Here is a 25255-nt window from a genome sequence, read left to right on the forward strand (position 1 = left end):
TAATAAAAAATAGTGAAAATAGTAAATGAAATTAGATTATGAAGAGAAAAAGAATATAAAAAAAAAGAAGTTAAATGAAATTAGAATAGGAAAAAAGAAAAAAAAATAAGAAGAAAACAAGAAAAAAGAAAAGGAGAAAAGAAAAAGAAAAGAAAAGAAGCATAGAAATAAAAAAGAATTGGAGAATAAAGAGAAAATTCCCCACAAAACCTACTATGGGTAGGAAATGTAATTAGTTTATGGGTAGAAAAACAAATGGGTAGGCAAGGGTAAATAGTTTTATTTTTGTGGGTAACTGTGTCAAAACCCCTAAAAGAATATGTGTAACTGTAACAGCTCAGCCCGCTAGTGATATTGTCCGTTATGGGCCTAGACTCTCACGGGTTTAAAACGCATCACTAGGGTCTAAGGCATGTTCTCATCACCATTCAAGGTTGCACACGGAGTGGCTCTGATACCATATGTAATAGCCCAGCCTGCTAGTGATATTGTCCGCTCTGAGCCTAAGCCCACTAGGATCTAAGACATGTTTACTTATATACCCAGCATCTCTCCCGTGTTTTGTCGATGTAAAATTCACCTAAGGTGTCATAGTAACAATTGCCCTAGGCCAGTTTAGGGGTGTGCATAACTTGTTATGTATTGAATTATGAAACAAAAACAAAAAATTTGTATTCCAGTTTTGTATTTGGTTAAAGTTTTTACAAATAAGAAAAACAATACCGAAATTCGAATATTATATTAGAATACCTACTAATATACACAATACATATATATTAGATGATCTTACTTGTGCAAAATTTGAAATATTAGTCAGCGTGGCCAACGATTATTACATACACAATTTAACTATAGAAATATCGATTTTTAGGTACACATTTAATCTTTGCAAGAGTCCTATTTCCAAAGGGTAGTAAATTCGATTATATGTACAAATATCAATTTTTTGTAGTGTAATTTATTTTTATATTATATGTTATCAATATATAAGCTAATTCCAAAAGAAACAAAGACTAGTACGCTCCCATTTGCTTATATAAATGTACAATATATAATATAAAAAGAAAAAGCAAAAAATCACTATCAAAATTCACACGGATACAGCTCTTCCATTTGTTTGACTCGGTCCACTGTGTGGCGGCGTTGATATGGATTCTGTGTATATATAACACTGTACGTAGACAACTTTAATTTCTATCCATTGAAATGTTGAAGAATTATAAGAATTACTTCAAAGTTGCAGTAGGAAACTAAAATTATTTAGGATTTGGTATTATGCACATTTACTTAATTCATGATTAATTAGGAATAGTAATCAAGTTAATATAGGAATAGGTTTTTCAATTTCCAGCTAAAATAGGTTTCGTACTATTATAAATAGTGATATTGCTAGCTTATTTCAAGCGTGAAAAAGTGTGTGAAGAATTATAGAGAATGTGTGAAAAAGAGGAGAATCATTGAGATCTTTTTAGAAATTTATAGTAAACTATTTTCTCCGTCATTTACTGTTTTTTCCAAATATAGCAGTTATTAACGTCTTTCATAAAACTGAGAAGTTAGGGTTTAATTAGTAGGGTAATAGTGACGCAGCCTTTCCTTGATGGAAAGCCAAAGAAATAAACGGTCATTTCAAAAACGAAAAAAGCTAGTGGTATATCTACCCAGCGAAATCACTATGGATATTCTCTCAAATTTACCAGTTAAATCCCTGTTACGATTCAAGTGTGTTTGTAGGCAATGGCGTTCTTGGATTTCAAGCCCAAAATTCCAGCTCTCGAATCAACAACGGCAAGGAGTGATCTCTAAGGTGTCTAAACCATATTCAGTGTTCAAAAAAGGTTATTCAGAGTCGACGGCCTTCCGATTTTTAAACCAACAACTCACGTTGAGAGAGCGCAAGTTTCCTTATGTGATAAGGGATGATTGTATGCTTTTGGGTTCTTGTCATGGTCTTGTATTGGTTAGTATATATTTACTTATGGAATCCTGCCACCCGATTTTGCACCAAAGTGCTTGAGCTTGACCGCTTGGACGAATGTGGCTATTATACACACGGGGGACTTTGTTTTGACTTCTCCAAGAATGTTTACAAGGCAATGTTCATTATGGACCATCAGACCCCAGATTATGGTGGTGAATTCGTTATAGTTGCTAGTCTTAAAGACAAAAGATGGAGGACAGTTAAATTCCCTTATGATATCCGCTCAGTCAGTGAAGCAATTACACTACATGGACGACTTCACTACGGTGTAAGGGTTAAAAAGAAAGACGAAAGTATGTGGGATAGTTTTGATCCTTGTAACGAAATAATTTATTTTGATCCTGTCTCTGAAAAATTCCACATGTTTCCCGTCCCTGAGCCTAAGACTGATCAAGGAGAGAATGCTATAGTTGGTTTAGGAGTTTTAAATGAATGTCTAAGTATGACTTGCTTGAAAGATGATAAGGTGGGTGTTGAGATACTGGTCATGAAGGAATATGGAGTAAAGGAATCATGGACTTCTTTATTTTTCATAAGGAATTTAAAAATAAATCCTTCATATGGAATGGTAACACCGTTTTCCATGACAGAAGATGGAGAACTAATTTTGGAGATATATGATCTTGAAGAAAAATTTGTTGTATACAATCCGAAGAATGATAATACGCAAAACCTTCATATTCGTGGAGAGAAAGTATCTATATATGACACCATTAATTATGTGGAAAGCTTGATCTCGCCAAAGGAGTACTACCGGAGTAGAAAGCGCCACAAAAAGTTTGGTCAGCTAGATTATTATATCGAGGATGGGCAGAAAAAGAAACAAATGAATGCATGGTAGCAGTTAATAACCAAAATAATTACTTACTTTTTTAGTAACGTGATCGTATAAATTTTTTTTGTACAATATATTCACATAAAATGTAATTGCAGGAAAGTTTAAGTAACATATTATAATGAGTCAAATTATATTAATATACCTTAATTCCCTCATTCAGGACAGATGAAGCAAGTTATTGACACCTTTTCTTGCCTCCGGACACCTTAGATCATAGATTCTAGTGATGGCAGAAGTTGTTTTGGTATAAAATTAAATATTGTTTCAATTTTATTTATTATTCCTGATCCGGAAGGAACCTTTTTCTTTCCTTGGTATAAAGAAAGATAAATAGATCTTAGAGGATACGTCTCACCCTAGTGTTACCTACTGTAATATTGTAAAAGAAGCTTTTGCCTTCTTCTACTATTGAGTGCAATGAAACTAAATAAATCACTATTTAAAAGGAAACAGTTGAGGTTTCAACAAGCTAAACTGACGGAATACATGAAACTGTGAATATTCGTACACTCTATCCTTATACGTATTTTAATTTTAATTTTAATATGTATATATATATTTCCTACTATATAATCTGAAGGCAACATATGTAGAAGCGTAAATAATGAAAAGACAACATCAATGAGCAGAAAGCTTAAAATCCGTTGTCATAAGTTTTTAAGGGAAGATCGATCCAGTAAAAAATCGTCACAAAACAAACAAGAAAACAAGAAAATAACTACGAAGATTTGCAAAGCTGAAGAATGAAGAAACTGTCTGTTAGTAATGAAGAAACTGATACCCGAATGCATAAGGCTCCCACGATAAAGGCATCACTCCATCTGTGTCGAAAACAACAACCAAAAACTAAATTAATAAGTATGTTCAGCACCTACCATAATCAGAAGTTAACACAACAATGACAACGACAATAACAACGATCCAGTGAAATTCCATTGGTGGGATATGGGGATGGTAGTATCTACGCAGACCTTACCCCTACCCCGAGGGTAGAGAGGATGTTTCCAATAGACCCTTGGCTCAAGAAGACGAAAAGAGGCAATATATCCGTACCGTCAATAAAACCATAGAAAAAAGAATAACAGCATCACAAGAACCAGAAAATAGATGAAAAGCAAAACAATAATAAGTAGATAAAGCCCGGCAATAAGAGGAACGAAAGAGTAGTGTGAACTCAACCTTAACCACTAGCAGTCTAAGACTAAATCCTAATAGACTAGCCTTACTCTGGTGCGCCATAGAAATATGCACAACTATTTCCTAACCTATAACCTTAATGCTCGACTTCCACAACTTCCTGTCTAGTGCCATGTTCTCGGTAATCTGAAATCACGTCATGTCCTGTCTGATTACCTCTCCCCAATACTTCTTAGGTCACCCTCTACCTCTCCTCATACCCACCAAAGCCATCCGCTCACACCTCCTTACCGGGACGTCTGGGTTTCTCCTCTGAACGTGCCCGAACCACCATCTGAGCCTTGCTTCCCGCAGCTTGTCGTCCATAGGGGCCACACTCACCTTCTCCTAAATATCTTCATTCCTAATCTTATCCATCTTAGTGTGCCCACACATCCACCTCAACATCCTCATCCACAATAAGATGATGAATCCAAATATTCCATATATCCTCTGAAGTATCGGAATCTAATTGGAAGGTTTAACATCTTCTTGAATATTTAACAATATATGAATAGTTGCTGTGAATCACTGGTAAGACTTTTATTTATAAGAATACACATCCACGTAAATATACACGTCCATAGGAAAACTAAGGGAATATTCAAGTTAAAAGCTACAGCACTCCTATGTCAAAAGCAGGGGCGAAACCTCCTATTATACAAGGGTAAATTTTTATTTTTTTTACATAATCCCATGACATAAGAGAAACTTCTCAATTAGTGGTAAAGGGGGTTCAAACATTACTAATGTCATAGTTCAAATACCAAGTATGCCATTCTTGTGTTTTTGTGAATCCCCTTAGACCGAAACTTGTACTATTATTTTGTTTGAAGTTGAGAAAGTTTGAAATTATGCCACTTTCTTATGTTACCTTGATTTCTTCTTCCTTAAATTATAAGGTTCTATGTGGAAGCAACAGGACGAGGTCTTACGTAGAGAGGATGAAAGAACTCAAACTGCCGGCATAATGGACAGGAAAACTTAAATTCTATAGTAATACCCTTTGTCGTTTTGCATGTGATGGGCTTTCAGCAAAATCAGCTGTTTGTCGATGAGAGGTCCCAACATCTTCATTAGCAGGCTGCACAAACACGTCGATGCTTAGACTGAAAGCTGAGTCTATGCTAGTTGCGTAAGTGTAGAGCATAAGATTGTACTATTTAACATTCAAGGTGCAAATTACACTTACTTCACCAGCTGATTCATGAGCACTTCTTGGTTCTATAATTGATGGTCCAGAAGATACACTTAATATCCCTGCGTTGTCAACGACGTTATTCACAGTTGCACCTGCAGGTGTAGCAGCTTCAAGTTCACCACTAAGGAACATACTTCTCAAAAATTGGCTAACTTCCGTTGGTACGCCACTTCCTGGTGGCACACTTTGATCAGCTGTGGCAACTATGGGTCTAAGAAAGTATCTGGTGTTTCGGACTCGTAGCATATTGGGTGCTTGTCTTTCTAATTAAGAATAAAGATCATAGAATCATCTTTGAGAAATATTTTAAACCAAATTCAGGGACTCGACGAGATCTAGATGCTTTTATCCCTTTTTATATTAGTAAAACGCCAATGCATCTTTAAGATTTCTATTTTGGATACCTCTTCTAGTTGTTAGTAAATCCAACTTAGCTCTTAACCTCTTTACAGCCACTGACACTTTTTTCCCTTGATTTAAAAAGAAGAAGAAAAAACACTTGATATTGAAACTGATATTTTTATTTTGTATAATAAGCATTGACCAAGAGATGAGTCTAAATGGAGAAACTAGTAAGTAATAATTTCACAACGGGACTATGTTATTTCATTTCTATTTATGGTGCACATAAAAATACGCGTTCATCTTACCTTGCTCATTTGCCAGCTAGATAGCGTACAGAAATAATGTCAAATCTTATGAACTACCTACATAACGAACCTCCTATCATTTGTGTACCAACTTGCCTCTGGTGCAGCCTCGTATCATTATCATTTACTAAACCAGAGTTGATCAGGCTGTGTATTGTTGAGAGCAGCACAGAATAAAGTTCTTCCTGTTGACGGACAGAACGTTGGATTTACAAAGTTTAATTGTGAGATATAGATTTGGTTTTAGTAGAGGAACAATGACTAGGCTACCTGGATGGACAGTGGACCCGAGTCGGTTATATAGACTGCAGGACCAGCATTAACTACGGCAGCACTCTGAAAATGAAAACAGACATGATCATGTTAATAAGAGAAAAAATAATCTATTTAGTAGAGAGCAAAGTATAATACCCCATTGTCACCCATTTGGACTCCCATCACTGCACGGCCAAGTTCAAGAAAATATGCACCTAGATTGTTGAACATTGTTCCGATTGTTGTCTCTGCATTTAACTGGGTTACCTGGCGCACCCTCGGATCACCCATGTCCAGATTTTGGCGCAGATCCAGTTCCAATTCCTATGCCAACAGAAACTCCAACCAGTCAAAAATGTTCGGCTGATCTTAGAACATTTGAAGGAACTGGAGAGCAGTTAATAAAACATAAGCAGGAGCAAGCACTTACGAGAAAGCGCTGCGCAGTTTGGCTAATAAGCATATCCCTAGTGGACGACAGCAGTCTTGCTAATTGTTCTACTTCTGGAATTCCTTGTGGAGGAGTGAAAGTATTGGATGCACTTCCGAGTACCTCATTCGTATTGTTTTCTGTTCCTGATTATAGAAAATGAAGAACAGATTAACTATGACCCACTGATCCACATACCTCTAAAGTGAAAGGAAAACATAAAAGAGGAAGAGAACTGACTGTTCATATTATATTCTTGTCTCATTATGTTGAGATATCGTGATAAACTTTCTAGAGAGTTGGGTATTTCCTGCAACAATCAGACTATTATACGGTACTTCTGTACAGGCTAAATTACAAATTCCAAGAAGATACTACTATAATATTTTGAACTGCAGCGACAACCCCCTCAATATTATGTTTTTGCACACATAAGCATATTGAAAAACAAGAACTATAAGGATGGTCAGCATGATAATATGCAAATGAAATCACCTGTTGAGTATCTGGAGAAATCTCATCAGTAGCAGCTGAGGTGGAGCAAGTACAAGTACAACAGACAGGAGTAAGTAACAGCTAGCTCAAATTAGGCATTAGAACACGGTGAGTTAACTGAATAGAAATGTAAAGATACGAAGTATAATCTTCTTCGGCTAGACTAGAGAGAACTGATCATGAGCCGAAGGTCAAATGCATTAAAAATATTTGAGAAGTATTAGTTGGTTTTGAAATTTTCTACTTCACTTGCAATACAAAAGAAATTAAACAAAGAACAACCAGTAAACAACTTCTAATGGATATTTAGGAGGAGATTGTCTACACATCATATTTACAGAAAACTCATTACCAAAGGATGACATGCTCTGGACAGTGCAAACCAGATGCAAAGTATCACCATGTTGAATATCTAATTAGCGTTAAGACTCCAATGGGGTAAGAAATAATAAGAGCAAAGGGACACATGAACATTACATACTATACTAAAGATGATCATACATAAAGTGAATAAAAAGGATACTGTATGAAGAAAGGAGGTCATCATCCTGTAAGACTTTTCCACAATAGATTAGACGCTGTTGTTCCATTGGCATCCCTATCAAAAGAGATACGTGTTCTTTCAAATTCCATACTCTCCTCTGCATGACACCACAAATGGAGATCAGCACATAACCAAGAACCTTTTTAGCGATTAAAAAAGTGAGGATGCATGCATAAACTATGTGGTTGTGCAAACGAATATAACATGGTTTAGTGTTAAACATACACAATTAATGTATCACACAAATTTCTTTTACTTAAAGAAATAGGTAACAGTTCAGAAGTTTGCTATCCATCTGAAACAAATGGCCCTTAGCGGAGGTAAGTACCTGATTGCTAATACGCAAATTGTGGGTTTCAGAATTCATAGTTTTTACTTTTATCTCAATCGTCGTATCAATGCCTTCAGATTTATGGCCCTCAGAAGCTTCACCAGTGTGAGTCATTTCCTTTCAACAGCTTAAGCACCTGAAACAGGTAAAAGTTATTAGATTTTAGTGTTTCTCGATTGTTTATGTGTTCAACATGTATATCAAGATAACGGGGACTACCAGTTGACTATGAGATCCATCCTCAATATCAATACGAGAGCAGAAATTTACAATGAAAATGAAACTTAAGAAGCAAGAACCGAGGAGAAAGTAAATAGTTTTTCGATACAGATAGCATAAGTATATCTAGAGGAGAATAATATAACGCTTGTAACTACCCAAAGAAAAGAAGCCGAATGAGTAGTTAACAAAAACAATTATATTTCATGAAGAGTTTCAGAACATCTATCCAAGCAAGCGGTATGAAAGTTTAGCCAACTTTCAATTATGATGCATATCGTCAATATGGAGTATAGGGAAAACTTAACAAGTTAGCTTCCAGTTAAACAGCAACTAGTCTTAACCAGACGGAAAGAAACATTTATTTGAGATCCACTCCTATTTAACTTGCAGTAATGAATTTATACGTACATATTATATGGAAATTTATCATTAGTTTAGAGCTTGTTAAGAATTATAATGTCAACTTACAATGTACACATCCTACTGACTCACAAACTAAAACTGCCCGAGGAAATAAGTAGAGACAAGGCGAAAAGGTTACCAGTAATGAAACACCAACAAATAACCTTGCCAGTATAAAGGAAGATGAATAGATCTTACAGCTTATGCAGCAGCCCTAACTAAACTTATGCGCGCAGTATTTATGGTTAAAGCACGCATATGGAAGTACAAACTCGAAAACAACTAGTTACGATATTAATGAGAACTGTTCAGAACTTGCAACTGCGGAATGCATGAGAGTGTTCAGTTTGGTAGATGAATGAACTTGCAGTAATGAATAGCACTTGTGAATTACTATCATAGAAGAAGTTATTGCATTCTTTAGCGACTCCGTTTGTGGAATCTAAATAAATCACTATCTAATAGGAATTGACGAAGTTTCTTTACAAGAAACAAACTGAATACCTACCAATCGAAAGCACTAAATGTGTTTTAATTTTAACAGGTATTACCTAGTTTGAGGGTGCCACACTGTAACAGGGATAAAAAGACACGTACATCAAAACACAAAAGTTTTGCTAGAAGTATGTATTTAGATTAGAAAGAGGTAAAAGCGAGTAAACAAAATTTTACTGCCGGATTTGGAGCAATGACTAGGTCAATGCGCATATATATGGGAAGAAAAGTAAAGCTCATTATATCACAAAGATCATGTGGAATTCATTCTGATATATTTTGCATTTTAAATTGAGAAGGTTACAAAGATCAGGACCACTAACAAAGTAACATTTTAAATACTCACAATAGTAAAATTGAAGGAAAGCTTCAACAATCAAGTAAAACAACCAATTCATGAAAGTTACTTGTTTCATTCTACGGCTTAGATAAAATGAAAGTCATTTCCAAAGGGTACACATCACGGTTCGAACGTTGATATAGACAACAGTCTGGTATTTAAGTGGAGAAGGGTAGGGGCGGGGGCCCATATTTTATGAATCTTGCACCACAATAGTGAAATGAACCTTAACGATTATTGAAACCGAAGAGACCAAGAAAGCTTTCAACACAAAGCACCACTTAATTAGCTAATGAAATTCTCTATGAGAAAAACCAAATGCTATCACGAAAAATTGCTCAATTCATATCCTCTCTGCGTTCATATCTGATTTTAATTTGAAGCACACAACAAACTAAAATGCTTAAAGGAAAAGCTCTTTTATCAGAGTCCAGATTGAAAAAGTTAATTAAGAGAAACACCAATCTTATCATCCAAATAAGGACATTCCCATATATGGGGGATTTTTTTATACATAAACTGAATATAGGGGCTAGAAATCAAGACTTCAAGAAGGAAAAAAACGATTAAGATACAACAACAACAACAACGTGGGTTTGGGGAGGGTAGTATGTACGCGGACCTTACCATTAAGATAGAAACAATCAAACTAAAAATTATAAGAAGCTTTATCAAAAACCTGAAAACCCCGAAAAAATTTCATCACTCAATTCACTGAAAAAACACAGTAAAATCACTGGGTAACAATAACCTGAAGAAAAAGAGAAGAAATGTAACGCCCAGAAGGAGAGAATTGTTGTGAACAGCTATATATGAAGAAGGCTTACTCTTTTTGTCTTTGCTGGAGATTTATTCTGTAATCCAATTTGGATTATGTTTGACTCTCTGTAATCCATTTTGGATTCTGCCTACTCTTACACTTCTTCAACTTTGTGACAATGTTTTGCAGCTTCACTTTTTTTTTCTTTCTTTTGACTATATGTTGAAGCATCAACTGTCCAAAATTTACATATTCAGATACTCTACAAAAAGCAATATAGGATAGAATAATTACCCATTCAAAAAATTTTAAAAGTCATATTACAAACCGTAATCAAAGAAAAAATTGTTGGACTCTCGAAATTCAAACACTGCCACTTATAATAGGACGGATGAAGTATATAATTTAAAGTTTCTTTTCACATATTAGTAGTGTATTAAGATTTGTATTAGAAATTGACTTTTTTTTTTGGGTAAATAGAGACATTTATTCAGAACATAAAAACTTAGTAGTCATTACAATATGAGATTTGTCTAGGCCACGCAGTGCCTATCCCATCTCTATCAAAAACTGAAATAGCAAATACAGGTGGATAATAATACAGCATTAATTCAGCAAAAGAGTCCAAGCTGCATCCATTCTTGGTTAAGGTGTCCGCTACCCCATTAGCTTCTCTGAATGCATGCTTCAATGGTGGCGTGCCCGCCTCAGATAATAGGAACCTGCAGTAATCATTAATATTTTGATAAAGGCAATTATCATTGTTTATCAGGTTAATAAGCTCCTGGCAGTCTGTTTCAATGACTAAAGGGGCTAATCTCTTTTGGATGGCTAGTTTTAGGCCCTGTAATAGGGACATGGCTTCCATTTGGATATTCGTGGCATAGGCAAATCCCATATTGAATCCTAGTATCCAGTTTTCATTGCTATCTCTGAAAACCCCTCCTATGCCCCCCCTACCTGGGTTACCTAGGCATGATCCATCTATGTTTAGTTTGTAGGTTCCTATGCCCGGTGGTTGCCATTTAATGAGGATGATTATTTTTGGTGTGCGGATGGGGCTCCAGTTGCTTAGGAAAAGGAATTCTTAGGTACTATTGATTACTTTGCTAATGTTGGGATATGGACTGCTTTTATCTTTTCATTTCTAGTGGTCCATAAGTACCATAGGAGGAAAGGTAAGAAGATAGGCCAAGTGATGTATTGATTACAGCGCTTGTTTGAGTTTAGTTGATACTTTAGCCAGTAAAAAGTAGATAGTTCATTATCCGAGGGTGGGTAGTTATGTTTTATGTGACATTGCCTCCAGATTTCCTTTGAGTGGGTGCAATAGAAGAGCATGTGTTTTATGTCCTCCTTTTCAGTTCCACATATGGTGCAGATGTCAGATGTGCAGATGTTACGTTTTGCTAGAAAGGTGGCTGTTGGGAGTCTATTGAGGGTGAGCAACCACATGAAGTATTTTAGTTTGTTCAGGGTGTTACTTTTCCAGATCCACTTATAGTCGAGGTTGTTCTCTTCAATCTGAGTATCCTGGTGAGTAATAAGATCATAGGCTGTCTTGATGGAGAAAGAACTATACCTGGGGAGTTCCAGGAGATCTTATCCCTACTTGACTGGGATTGTTGGATATAAATGCTATGGATTTTTAGGGTTATATCTTCAGGTAGTTCGAAGGATAATTTTGTTAGGTTGAAGTAACCATCCTGAATGATTGATTTTACCTTCATATCTTCTTCCCCTCTTTGGAAAGGCCCATGGATACTGTCCCTTAGTGTGTTCCCGTAGTTTATCCATCAGCTGTTCCAAAGGTTTATGTTTTCCCCATTACCTATAATCCATTTATTCCCTTTTTGGCAAATCTTGTTTCCTTTATAGATGTTTTTCCAGATGTGCGAGGACAAAGGGTTGGGAGTGGGTCTGTTATTATGGTCGGTTTTCCTATCATACTTATTGCGCAGAACTTTGACCCATAAGGCTTCCTTGTTGTTAGAGTATCTCCAGGCAACATTGGTGCTGAAGGCATCATTTTTACAGCTGGTTTTAAAAAGCCCTAGGCCTCTCTGTCCTTTTGGAGTAGTAACTTTACTCCACTTAAGCAAGTGGCATTTTCTTTTTTCCTCCGTACTTCCCCATAGGAAATTACGTTGGATGGAATCTATCTTGTTTTGGGTAGCTCTTGGTAGGTTGAAAATTTTCATGTTGTGGTTAGGAATGGCTGCAAGAGTTGCTTTAATGAGGGTGGTTCTTCCTGCTAGGTTTAGGAAGTGGGTTTTCCATCCTTTTAGTCTGTTGTTCAGATCGTCGATAATGAATTGGAAGTCTTTTTTGGATAGCCTCTGGTTTGTCATGGGGAAACCTAGGTATTTACCTACTGAGTTTGATATTCTCATGTTTAGGACCTGCTGAAGAGAGACTGTTTGTCCGGGTGAGTGTTCTTAGAAAAGATTATTCTAGATTTGCTGAAGTTGATGGATTGGCCGGAGAACTTACAGAATTTATTCAGAGTATCTATGAGGGAGTCACAGCTTTATTGATTGGCCTCCATCATAAGAATGAGGTCGTCAGCAAAGAACAGGTGAGATAATTGGGGTCCCTTTTTTGACAGGGTTATAAGGTCCCATCTACAGCAGTCTACTTCATGATCAATGAGTCTAGAGAGCATTTTCATGCATATTATGAATAGGTATGGGGATAGGGGGTCCCCTTGCCTAATGCCTCTAGTAGGGGTGAAGAATTCTGTGCTTGAACCATTTATGAGTATAGAGGTGGATGCGGAGGATACGCAGGACATTATTAGCTCAATTAGGTCATCCGGGAAGTTAAGGGATTTCAGGGAGAATCTAATGAAAGACCATTCTAGTTTGTCAAAAGCCTTTTCTAAATCAATTTTAATCATGATTTTCCCTTTCTTCCCTTTGGAATTTTTGAAAAAATTCTGGACTTCATGCACTATTATGGCATTGTCAGAGGCTCTCCTTCCTTTTATAAAGCTTGTTTGAGAAGGATGGATAATTTTGTTGAGCAAAGGTTTTATTCTATTAACAATAATTTTTGTGACGACCTTATAGGCAGTGTTACAAAGGCTAATGGGTCTATATTGCCTTAAGGTTTCAGCATTCTGATGCTTTGGTATTAAACAAACATAGGTACTATTCATGTCTTCAGTCATTTTTTTCGTTGTGAAGGATTCTTTACATAAGTTTACCAGAAGGTTGCTAGTTATTCCCCAGAATTTTTGGTAGAAGAAGGGGTGGATACCGTCCGGTCCAGGTGCCTTTAGTTGTTTAAAGGAGAAGAGGGCATTCCTTACTTCCTCCTCATCAGGCACTCTGGTGAGGGGGGAATGGTTAGTTGGGGTAATTGAGGATAAGGCAGGCATGTATATCAGTGTTTTTTGGGAGGAAGTATGGTTAGTGGTATATAGATTTTTATAGAAATTTGTTATGATATGGGCAAGTTCCTTTGGGTTGTGGAACCAATTACCAGCCTTATCTCTAATACTAAAAATCCTATTTTTCCTTCTTCTTTGCAGGGTTGTGAGGTGGAAAAATTTAGTATTGGCATCACCCTCTTGGATTCACTGGATTCTAGATTTCAGTTTTCAGAATTCCTCTTCCAGTTTGAGGACTTTTTGTAATTCTTCTAGTAATTCATTTTCCAAGTTAGACAAGAAGGTGCTAGTTGTGTAATTTGGAGATTTTTGAATGCCTTCTAGTCTAGCTTGGATTTCGTTCTTTTTTTTAAAGATATTTCCAAAGTTATCCTTATTCCAGGCAGTGGCTTTATTAGTGAAGTTGTTAATAGCAGTTGATATATTAAGCTGATTTGTCCAGCAGTCCATTACTAATCCCTTAAAAGTGGGATGGGATAACCACATGGTTTCTAATCGAAATATATTATTGCTACGGCTTGGTCTTTTGATAAGGTCAAGATGTATGGTACAGTGGTCAGAGTGGGTTCTTATAAGATGTTTTACACAAGCTTCAGGAAACATACCGATCCATTCACTATTGGCTACAAATCTGTCAAGTCTCTCCATAATGAAAGCATTTTTATTCTTTATCCTCTTATTTAACCAGGTAAACTTTGGGCCTTTAAAACCTAGGTCTATTAGTTTATATTAAGGCAATTAATAAACTTTGAAATTCTATTGTTATTGACAGGGAGTCCTCCAAATTTTTCGCTTGCTCTAGTGACCTCATTAAAATCTCCTAATACTAACCAGGGTCCTTTATAGTTGCAAGCAACTGTTTTTAGGTTATTCCAAAGAGTCATTCTTTCCTCTAGTAAACTACTAGCATAAATAATTGAGCATAACCATGTTTTAGGAAGAATTTTTACCTTCACCATAGCATGGATTTCCTGATCAGTTCCCCCTATTTGGTCCATATTGACTTCGTCACTGTTCNTCCTCTCAATATATCACCCTTATTCCAACCTGTTGCGGCACGTAACCCGATACCACCATATCAATATCACTTACTCAGCAAATACAGAAATTACACAATTTAAATATAACTACTTCACAAAGGCTCAAACTTCAAACAAAAATATTTAGAAAGATTATACACTATAAGGCTTTACACAAGTAATACTACTCAGCGAGACCAATCTATAATATGCCTTGAAAGTACCAATAACCAGCTCAAACAAATAACAGGAGACAATGAAGCTACGAAAGAACTAATACTTTCAACAAAGAGATACAATGTCTAACAAGTAGCAATTAGACATGGAAATACAAGTAAATCATTCTTTATAGTTATTGAGTATTTCCTCAAATCCAGCGGGCAACTTAAGATGAACCTTTTTTCTTTTCTTGCTTTGAACACTAGGGTTTTTGATGATCTTAGTACTCCGTGTTCTACCACCCTTTCCGTTGGACTGTCTTCCTCTTCTTCCTCCTCTTCTCTCTCCACGTTGGGTGGGTGATTATGTTGTATGGGTGAGGGGGTGTTGCTGGGGTGTTGTGGACTGCTTGGTGGCTCGGTATTGGACCATGCATGTTTGGGGTCGTGCCATACATGGTCTGGAATAGGGGGGCTGGGTTTGGGGGAGGTTGGATATTTGGGAAGAGGGGTGATTGTGTGTTGAGAAGATTGAATGGTAGGAGAGGATTCCATGGCTGTTGGTTCTGCCGTGCAAGATGAAGCCATGGTGATGGCATTCCTTGATGAAGGGTTAGTGCATGGTTTATCCAAGGATTGTTTATTATGTTCCCCATGGCTATTCTCATCCCTTCCGCTATTATTTGAGCCAAGTAACATGGGTCCTCTAATTGTATGATTATATCCTCCCCATTAATCCTTAAGCTCATGCTTAGGCCGTGTCCCATTAGACCTTGTTCCAACCAGCTCTGGGGAGTGTGGTTTGGTTGAATTGGTAGGGTTGTGAAGAATGTTGGTGGTTGGGTAGTTGTGGGGTCGATTGGGGTGGGTTGAAGGCATGATTTTTTTTTTGTTGTTCCCGTATCCAAACATTCCTCCTTGTTCTTACATTTCTCCTGTGGTAGTTGCTTGGAAGCTTTGGCTTTTTTGGTTGAGATGTTGTTTGAACTTGAACTTGTATTAAGAACACTGTCACTGGCCGAGGGAGGGTTTTGAATGAGTATTAAATTGTTAATGTGGTTTAATGAAGTATCCACTGGAGAATTTAAGAGGCTTGGCTCATTAATGTGGTCATTAGTTCCTACGGCTGGGGTTATGTCAAGGGTAGTGATTTGGTTTGAATCCAAGGACATTGGGGAAGGAGATTGATGTGAGGGATGGGTAGGTTCTAATGGAGAAAACCTGTTGCTTGTTGTTGTGTGACCGTTGTTATTTGGTACTAGAAATGGTGGAGCCTAGGTGTTGACCTAAGGGTTGTAGTTTAGTTGATGGGACTTCATAGTCCACAGAGGGAAAAAGGGACGGGTGTTTTCGTACCGAGTTTTCCGTGAAAAGGTTGTTGGTCTCGTTTGAGGGGCTAGTTGTGTTACTGGGTAGGGTAGCAAGGGTTGGGTAGTATTCTTTTGTAGGGCTAGGGTCTTTGTCCAGGGGTTTATTCGTGTAAAAGGGGAGGTCTTTGTCACTTGTAGAGTGTGACATGTTTAGAGTAGTTGTAGTAGCAGACCTATGGTTTGCTGGGGACTTTTGGGGTAGAAGGGTTTTACCAATGTGTTGAGACAAGGTGCTTGTGGAGGGTGTCTTTTGTCCAGTGGGTAAATGCCCTAAGACTTTGTGAGAAGCCATTTCCATCTGAGGGTTGTTCAAAGCATTTGGACTATGCTCTTCGACAGTAGGGTGCATGGGAGGTTTGGGATTCAAGGTATTATGTTTTCCCAAGTCTATCTTCATTTTCCTTCTATGGTGAGAGACTATGGTCCAATTTTCAACCTTTGTAGTGATGGACTCGATATCCTGTGGTGTTTTTTTGGTATTGCTGGGCATGATATTATTATTTTGAGTCTCTATTCTTTTGTTTGGGCAGGATATTAAATTGTGTCCTAGGCGTCCGCAGTTCGTGCATAAGACGTTGAAGCCTTCATACGTTATTTTCTGGTAGTGTTTACCCAGTATTATATGGGTCTTTAAAGGTTTTTCGATTGGTACTAGGATGCATAGTCGAGCATATTTCCCCCTAAGGGCTGAGGAGGTGCATGCATCAATACGTATGAGTTCTCCTAGCTTGTTCCCTATTTTTTTGTAGGATTTCATAGTCGTAAAATTTCATAGGAAGTTCAGGTAGTCTAGCCCAACTAGCCGAGTATGTTAGTGAGGCTTCCGATGCTACAAATCTAGGCTCCCATTTTCTTATGGTGAGAAACTGGTTTCCTATGGACCAAGGACCCTCTTGAAGAGCTTTATTGTAATTTTCTTGTTTGTTAAATTTTATAAGATAGTAGTCGTATCCCAGGTCGATAAGGAAAATAGTTTCGTTTGGCTTCCAAATCGCTTGAAGCTTACGTTGAAGGAATTGGTACCCGACTCTTTTCCCAAAGACCTTAACTATAAGGGTTGTTTCCCAGTTCCTATATAATCTCTCTTTATCTTCAGAGGTTATGGGAATAAAGATATTTTCCTCTTCTTCGAGGAAAGGATTTTCAGTTTCATCTGTGGTTAACATGTCCATGTTTATGTCATTTTGGACGCATATGTTGTTTGAAAGGTTACTGGAAGAGGGGCTGTTGTTTAGTATGCTTAGGAACGATGGTTTTCCATTGTGATATTGCCCAGTTTCCGGTGGTTGAGAAGTTTGGGTGGTATTAGGCTTCAAGCTTGTTTGGGGCGTATTTGGATGGGTAGAGTTGAGGCTCATGTTGGTTGGAGATATGGTATCTCCGCTCAAGCTGTTTGATGAAGTTTCCATGTTGTTTAGGTCATTGAGTGGGTGGGCATGGGGAGTATTGAGGAGCATAACTTAGGTTTTGGGGAAGAAGATGATGGAGATTGATTTTAGAGAGAGGCTAGAGTTTCTCACTCTAACCCATGTTGGCCACTATTAGAAATTGATTTGACAGTGATATTCATGTTTATCATTATAGATTTAAACATTGTTTGGGTGAATAAGGTGAAAAATTAAAATTTCATTGTTTGGATTTTTAAAGGCTTGAATAGATATCGTGATTTATTGAAATTGTTGATAAACTGATCGGAGTTGGCTTGGGATATCGTTTAGAAGTTGTGGTTAAAATTTAAAGCTTTCGGTAAAAATTTTAGCTATTTGATGATGTTTTTCATGTAAATTTCTTAGGAGTACGAAACTTAATTTTTGTATAATATATTATACAATATTAAAACAAGTATATATGTTGTATAATATTATATATTAGGTGTAAAGATACTGTACAAAAAAAATAATGAGTTATGCAACTGTAGACTTGAAACATGGCTACGTATGTACAATGTACTGTGGTGAGTTGTATTTTTGTTAAAATCTCTCTATTGAATACATATTTTTTAAATTTACGATTAAAAGAATATGTGTAATAACTGCCCTAGGCCAGTTTAGGAGTGTGCATAATTTGGTATGTTCCAAATTATAGAACAAAAACAAATATTTCGTATTTCAATTTTGTATTTGGTTTAATATTTTTATAAATTGAATATTTAGAAATACAATGCCGAAACGAATACTATATTATAATACATACTATATACACACAATACATATATATTAGATGATCTTGTGCAAAATTTGAAGTGTTAGTCAGCGTGGCCAAGGACTGTACATACTTACATACACAATTTTGACTATAGGGAAAGGACATAAATATTCCTCCAAATTATGGTAGAAATTTTCAGTTATACAATTAATCTTTACAAGGATCTTATTTCCCCTTTAAAATCTTTTGAAACAGAATAAAAACAGTACCCTTGGATGGTGAGTTGGCATAGAGAGTGCTCACTCTATTGAAAGCGTGTGAGGCCAAAAATAAAAGTATAATGGCTTGGTCACTTAAACTTGTATCAGTTTGTCAATCCGGTAAACAAATTTATACATATTTCAATTTAACACCTCAACATGATGAACCGGATACAAATAAACACTGAACGTGGTCTTCACTCGCTGTGACATGGATGACACGTTATATACTAAGTTTTTTATTCTTTGACATGTGTAAAATGTGGGGCCTACTTTTTAAAAAACATAATTTTCCAGATTTTAAATTTATTTTCTTTTCTTCTTTTCTTTTCTTTTCATCTCTTCATCTTCACCATAGCAACAGTGAACCTTCTAAGACATAACCTTCAACCATCAGTGAGAACCACAAAATGAATACAATAATAGTGCTGAGGAGGTGTCCAAACTGGCATAACAACTTCAAGAACGCGAGGAAGGGTCACCATAAATGAAAATAAGATATGTGGGTTCATCAACGCCAGCACCAAACAGTGGCTAGTATTTCTGGTGGAGTTGGCCGGAGGAACAATCTATAGAGAGCAAATTTACTTTACTATAAATTTAATTTCAGATATTTGAGAAGTGTTTGTAGTGTATTAAGGTGTTATCTAAAAGAGGTGGACAAAGATAGGTAGTCGCCGGTGAAGTGTTTTAGGCCATAAGCTCCCTCTTTTATGGTAATATATGATGATGGTCGTGTTCTGATTTTTGTGGTGGTGCTTCCGATTTTAGTCGTCTGCGATGAAGGTTCTGGTGGTCTTAAATTTAAGGTGATTTTTCATGGTCAAGATAGAAAATAGAGGTTGTTGTGGTAGAATTTTTTCTTAAAAATCTTTTTTGTTGGTCAGGAGGATGATGGAATGGTATTGATTTTGATGGAATTGTGGTGGTTTTACAAAGGGTAAGGTTGGAGAGGAGAGGTTTGTGGACGAAAATGGCGCCGGCGGGGAAAGAGCAAAAATTCAGGAAAGGGGAAAAAGGAGGATAAGGGAAAGAAAGGATGGGTAGGGAGTAGTTTTTTTTTTTTTTTTTTTCCTTTTTTAATCTTTTTTTTTTGTAACTGATGTTTTCTTTTCCCATTTTTAGTATCTTTCCACCAAAATTCTATTCTAACGCGCTTTATTAACGTGATTGTCACGTATTTTGGCAACATCAACCTGTTGTTGTCACATAAGCATGATCAACGTCAAACGTTTATCAAGTTGAGGTGTTAAAATGAAAAATATGTAAGTTTGTTTATCGGGTTGGCAAACTAGTATAAGTTTAAATGGCCAAGAGGCCATTTTTACCAAATCCAGCAATTTCAAGTTTTCATCCCTTCACCAAAATACTCTTCACCTACTACTATAGTGTCCTCCATACCAACTAGGCTAAGGCTAACAAAATAATAAATTATCTCTAATAAACTAAGAATGGCCCCAACTCAGTCTATAATAAACCTAGCAGACTGGAGTTAATAAAATAAATTATTTATAGTAAATAAAGAATGGTCAATTACTTGGTAGAATAAATCTGGAAAATCATAATATCAGGTCCTTCCAAGTGCAAAGCAGCAACAAATTTTGTTACTTATCAGATGAAAATATAAACGAATATATACAACAACAATAATATACCTAGTGTAATCTCACAATATAGATGACATATATCTATTGTGATTAATGCCGAATGTACTAAAAAATAGTCTCCAAATATAGACGATTTTAATGGAGTGTTTTGAAATAAATATGAAGATATTCGAGCAGAATGAAGAGGACGAATAGAAGGAGTTGTGGGGGATTAAACACGGAAGAAATGTGAGCACAATCACTGAATTTGAGCAATTTTTACAACATAAAACAAGCTGGGAGAGGAAGAGTTATTGCCGCAGCTGTGGAAGAAGGAGCCGTGAGGAGGTAGATAGTTTCTATTTTTGTCAAATTAATCATTCGTTGGACCAAATCATATTTTTTATAACTTTGGGGTTGGTTTCAGATATTGCATAACAGAAATTATCTTAATTAGTATTAATCATAAAAGGGATCTAAATCTTTAAGAATTAAAACTTGGGGTTGGAATCATCAAAAATGACTTGAAAAGGGATGCTGTATTGAGATCCCCAGAGAAAGGAAGAAAACAAAGATGGTTGCCGACTGGGGCGAAGCTACACTCTGCTAAGGGTAGTCAATTGATCATTTTTCGGCAGAAAATTATATTGCATATATAGGTAAAATATTAGGTTTTAGAGTACAACTGGTTTTGTATTTTTCTTGGGTGATTCTGTTATTTCTTGGAGTTTAAAGAAACAACCAATTGTTACTCTCTCGACTTGTGAAGCTGAATATATAGCAGCAACATCCTGTACATGTCATGCTATTTAGCTGAGAAGATTGTTGAAGGAGCTCAATTTACCACAAATTGAAGCTACAGAGATCTGTATTGACCACAAATTCGCACAGGCACTCGCGAAGAATCCAGTGTATCATGATCGAAGCAAGCATATCGATACAAGGTATCACTTCATCAGAGAATGCATTGCCAAGAAGGAAGTCGAGCTCAAGTATGTGAAGTCACATGATCAAGTTGCGGATATTTTTACCAAACCTCTCAAGTATGAAGATTTCCAAAGATTGAGATCAAGGCTTGGAATGAAGAAGAAAAATCAAAATTAAGGGAGAGATTTGTGGGGCCAATCAAAAATTAAAAGCAATTCAAAAAAGGAAGTAGATAGCAACAAGTTGCCTGTTGCAATAATGGCTGAAACAAAAAAAAATCAAGTTGCAACAATGTTGAAACTATAACAAGTTTTGGACGTTGGCAACTTGCAATAAATCAAGTTTTTGATTGGCTGAAGCTTTGGCAATTCCTCCTATAAATAGGAGCTCAATTCTTCTTGTTTAGACGAGAGAAGCAACAGAGAGTTAGAGAGAGTAATCCACAGTTTGTAGTCTGTGAGATAAATAGTGAGTGAGAGTAATATTGTAGTGAAATGTTTAAAATAAAGAGTGTTATTTCTTTCGAAGTTGTAGTAGTCTCTTGACACTACTAAGTTGTAATATTATAGTGGTAATATTGATCCGCTGGGGTCACTACAACATAATGCATCTATAGTTACGAAATACATTGTAGCTAAATATGAAAATTTCCGTGGCTAAACACTTTAGCCACAATATTTTTTTTCGTAGCATTCGTAGCAAAATGTAGCGTAGCTAAAAATGAGCTACAAACTTTACATGATCCGTGGCTAAGGACTAATACTTATTGCCACGAATTTTTTTGTATGTTGTAGCTGTGATGGTAAAAAATTCTTGCCACAAAAAATATACTTGTAGCAAGCGATTTCATTCTCTTGCCACGACAAATAAAATTTGTAGCTTTCTTCATATTGTAGCCACAAAATTTTGTATTGTAGCAAAAGATATAATTTGTTTGCCATGCAAGCTCAACTTTTGTGGCTAAATTTATAATTTACTCTCGTGGCAATTGTACTTGTATTTAGCTATGAATTCCATAGTTTCGTAGCAATAAACTGAATAATTTACCACGATCAGCTTTAGCTACAATATACATATTTTAGCATCAAATATATAAAATTTTAGCAAAATATTTTCTATTATTTTTAATAAATGATATACATTAGTAAGAATACATAATTAAAGGTTCAACAATATCATTCAAAATAAATTAAAATATTGATATACTCAAAACGTAATGGTATTCTTTTACAAGAGAAAGAATAATTTCATACAAATCCACGGTACATGACTCTTTTACAACACGAATAATAAAGTTTTAAAAAAAAGCTAACTAATGTGAAACTGGATAGTGATGGTAACCATCAGCGGACAATGAAGAGAAGTGAAAACCCAGGAGTGCTCCAATGCTTTTCTAATACCAGGTTCCGATGGAGAGTTGAGAGACATTAGTGGATCGTATTTGTACCAAATGCGTGAAAGAAATTGTTGTTCTTGTGGATATCAAGAAGAAGGGCACAGTAATCTTATAGGACTCCATTGATTATCTCACCCGGTGACACCACCTCCTGATCCAGCAAGACGGCAATGTCACCCTCCTGATCTTGCAGGACTACCAACCTGTATATACAAAAATGACATCCACACCATAAGGTTAGTACATTAACTAGTTGGGACTTGTCAATCACGTTTGAACTGAACAACATTTCCTTTGGCAGGGTAAGATTCTGCTAGAAACAACAATCCGCTTTTTTAAGACCTTAAGATTATTAATGCAGTGTATATACCAAAAGACTGCAAACCGTTCAAAACATAAGCCTTATTTAGTAGTTCTTAGTATGAAATGCAACACTATAAGAAAATACTACCAATATCATAAGCTGCATTTCTTCTTTGTATCGATAACTAGGCGTTTTCAAGTCTGAAGTCTTGTAAATCCTTAAGTTTGTAACTGCCAAAAAGTTATAGTCTCATATTTCTCGGCTCAAGGAAAAAGCACAAGCTAAACCAGTTCAACATCACACTTGTTTCATAACAACAAATAGTCCTAGAGTACTCTATATAAAATTTCAGAAGTCCTACGGATTTTGACAAGAATTTTGTAAACACTCCATCCTTCACTATGTAGTATATCCAATTGAATTTGTTTTGAGAAAGAGTGAAGTATTATACATACCTCATGCTTATTACACTTGTTTGTTTCTACATTGATGTCCATAACACAAGTGCCTAAAAAGACAAGACAAATTTCTTGATAATTCTTTTACAAGAATTTTTCAGATAACAAAAGAGAAAAGTACAAAGCAACAAAAGAATTAAAAAAATGGTAGACTTTTTAAACTTCTTAAAGGATCTTCATCCCAATTTTGTAATGTTGCTTTGCTGTTACAGTCCATGAACTATGGCTTCTCCCAAAATTATCACTTCAAAATCTTCAAATTTTCACTCACTATATATAAAAAATAAGGCAGAATATTAAATTGCTGAATAATTCGCAAAATTAAAACCAAAAATTCATGTCAAGTAGGTATGAGAAAAATATAGAGATACGAGCTTAACTCTTCTGCTCAAGAATAGAAAAGCTATGGGGTTCTCTCTCACTTTTCTTCTTTGTCGTTCTCGCATTTTTAGTCTAGCCATGGTTGAAGAAAGAATTGGGAAAGTGGGGAAGGGGATGTGGGGTGGGATTGGCGGCTGAAGAGATCTGAACGTAGATTAGGTTTTGGTGTTTTTGCTTTGGGCCAATTGCAATTGTTGTTTGTCATTCTTTTACTTGTTGTTATATACTTGTGTAATATAATTTTGCTTTCTTTTATTTCTTAATTAATTAATACATCTTAATTCAGTATAACTGCAAAGAAATGTAAGTGCTAACAATTATAAGTAAGAACACTACCTACGAAAATATAAAAAGAATAAATATATAATTTATGTTAAGTAACATAGAAAAAATAGATTATTTGCATAAAATAAAGATATTCTAAATTAATTTTTTCTTTGAAGTTTCTTCATCCTATATGATATTGTTTGTAGTTTGTTATATACTCCTATTTTATTATATTAGATTCGTATTTTAGTGTTTAATTAGATTTATAAAAAAAATTATGCTTATTCAAATTGAATAATTAGTGATCAATGTAAATAATTACAAGCACAAAGTTACACCTTTACTGTATAACTACATATTTTTTAAAATTATATTAGAAAATCACAAGTACTACTTAGTTTGATATGAATTATTATATACTAATTAATTTTTTTATACACTCATTTATCAAGCAATATTAAATTCTCAATTTTTCGAAAGACAAAATCCTCTTACTGTGTATGAATTATATTAAATTCTTAATTCTTTCATTCAGTAATATAAATAATTTATTGTACAATGTAGTTAGTACAAGATTATAGTCATTTAAATTTGATATAATTAGTCATGCACATAATTGTCGGATATAATTTCATTTTTTTTAATTATAATTGAAACTTATACAGTCAGATCTCTCTATTACAACATCCTTATACAACAATACTATAAAAGTCAAGTTTTTCTCATAACCGATTTTTATGTTATGTTATAATATGTATCCTCTATAACGATGCTTCACTATAGCAACAAAAAAAATATCGAAACAAAAGACATCATTATAGAGAGGTTTGACTGTATGTAAGATATACTTATTTAAAGAATTAAATTTTTAAATAAAAAGTTTTACATATTATTTTTATAAAATTTAATATAGAAAATAAATATTTTTGTTGAAATTTTTTATTCACTCATTTGATTAAATATAAATTGCTTAATAAGATATGCAACTATTAGTGTTAAATTTTAAACAAGTAAGTTATTATTTGTATTTTTAATTAATTATAAAATTCATATTACATATGAATAACTCAATTTTATTTTAGTTTGTTTATTTATTGAACCAATGAAAAATTATCTTAAATTTGTTGTATGCTATTTTATTTGTGTAGGATTTTCATTATATAAGAGGCTTCATAATTTTAGAAAAACTAGTTTTTAGTGTACGTGCGTTGCACGTGTCTATCGTGTTAATCAATAAAAATATATACACTTCTGTAATCTAGGTAAACTAATCTTCGTGGGCCATCGGCCAAACCCTCCCAATTTTATCCCTTTTTTGAGTCTTATGTTTCTTCTCATCTCGAAAATTTTCATTTAGCTCTAACTTATGCATCACATGAGAAAATAGGAACACTCTAAAAGACGAAATTACTACTATGAATGTATCAATGGATATGGACGTGGCAATAGACGAAATTATAATCGTCATCA

General features: G+C 35.3%; 2 protein-coding genes and 1 long non-coding RNA gene across 6 annotated transcripts; 1 reads left to right on the top strand and 2 right to left on the bottom strand.

The window, feature by feature from the left end:
- LOC109234859 (F-box/kelch-repeat protein At3g06240-like) lies at positions 1738 to 2822 on the top strand. Its single transcript, XM_019400905.1, has 2 exons — positions 1738 to 1795; positions 1966 to 2822. Exons 1-2 carry the CDS (start codon positions 1738 to 1740, stop codon positions 2820 to 2822), a joined length of 915 nt encoding a protein of 304 aa, XP_019256450.1.
- On the bottom strand, positions 3425 to 10545 carry LOC109234456 (deubiquitination-protection protein dph1-like). 4 transcript variants are annotated; one of them, XM_019400465.1, is made up of 14 exons: positions 10449 to 10545; positions 10188 to 10354; positions 7899 to 8037; positions 7550 to 7667; positions 7379 to 7438; positions 7027 to 7061; positions 6772 to 6841; positions 6532 to 6677; positions 6258 to 6425; positions 6117 to 6182; positions 5917 to 6031; positions 5188 to 5288; positions 4999 to 5079; positions 3425 to 3640 (listed from the first exon to the last, which is right to left on the bottom strand). In XM_019400465.1, the coding sequence occupies exons 3-14, from the start codon at positions 8013 to 8015 to the stop codon at positions 3632 to 3634; spliced, it is 1086 nt and encodes a 361-aa protein (XP_019256010.1). In that variant the 5' UTR covers positions 8016 to 8037; positions 10188 to 10354; positions 10449 to 10545; the 3' UTR covers positions 3425 to 3631. The 4 variants fall into 4 exon arrangements, with proteins under 4 accessions (XP_019256010.1, XP_019256009.1, XP_019256007.1 ...); XM_019400464.1 differs by having other exon boundaries at positions 5188 to 5369; XM_019400462.1 differs by having other exon boundaries at positions 5188 to 5459.
- LOC109234458 lies at positions 22158 to 23708 on the bottom strand. Its single transcript, XR_002069211.1, has 3 exons — positions 23518 to 23708; positions 23135 to 23407; positions 22158 to 22578 (listed from the first exon to the last, which is right to left on the bottom strand). It is a non-coding gene; the product is annotated as an uncharacterized LOC109234458 (long non-coding RNA).

Source organism: Nicotiana attenuata, chromosome 11 (genome assembly GCF_001879085.1).
Source record: "Nicotiana attenuata strain UT chromosome 11, NIATTr2, whole genome shotgun sequence".
Taxonomy (NCBI): domain Eukaryota; kingdom Viridiplantae; phylum Streptophyta; class Magnoliopsida; order Solanales; family Solanaceae; genus Nicotiana; species Nicotiana attenuata.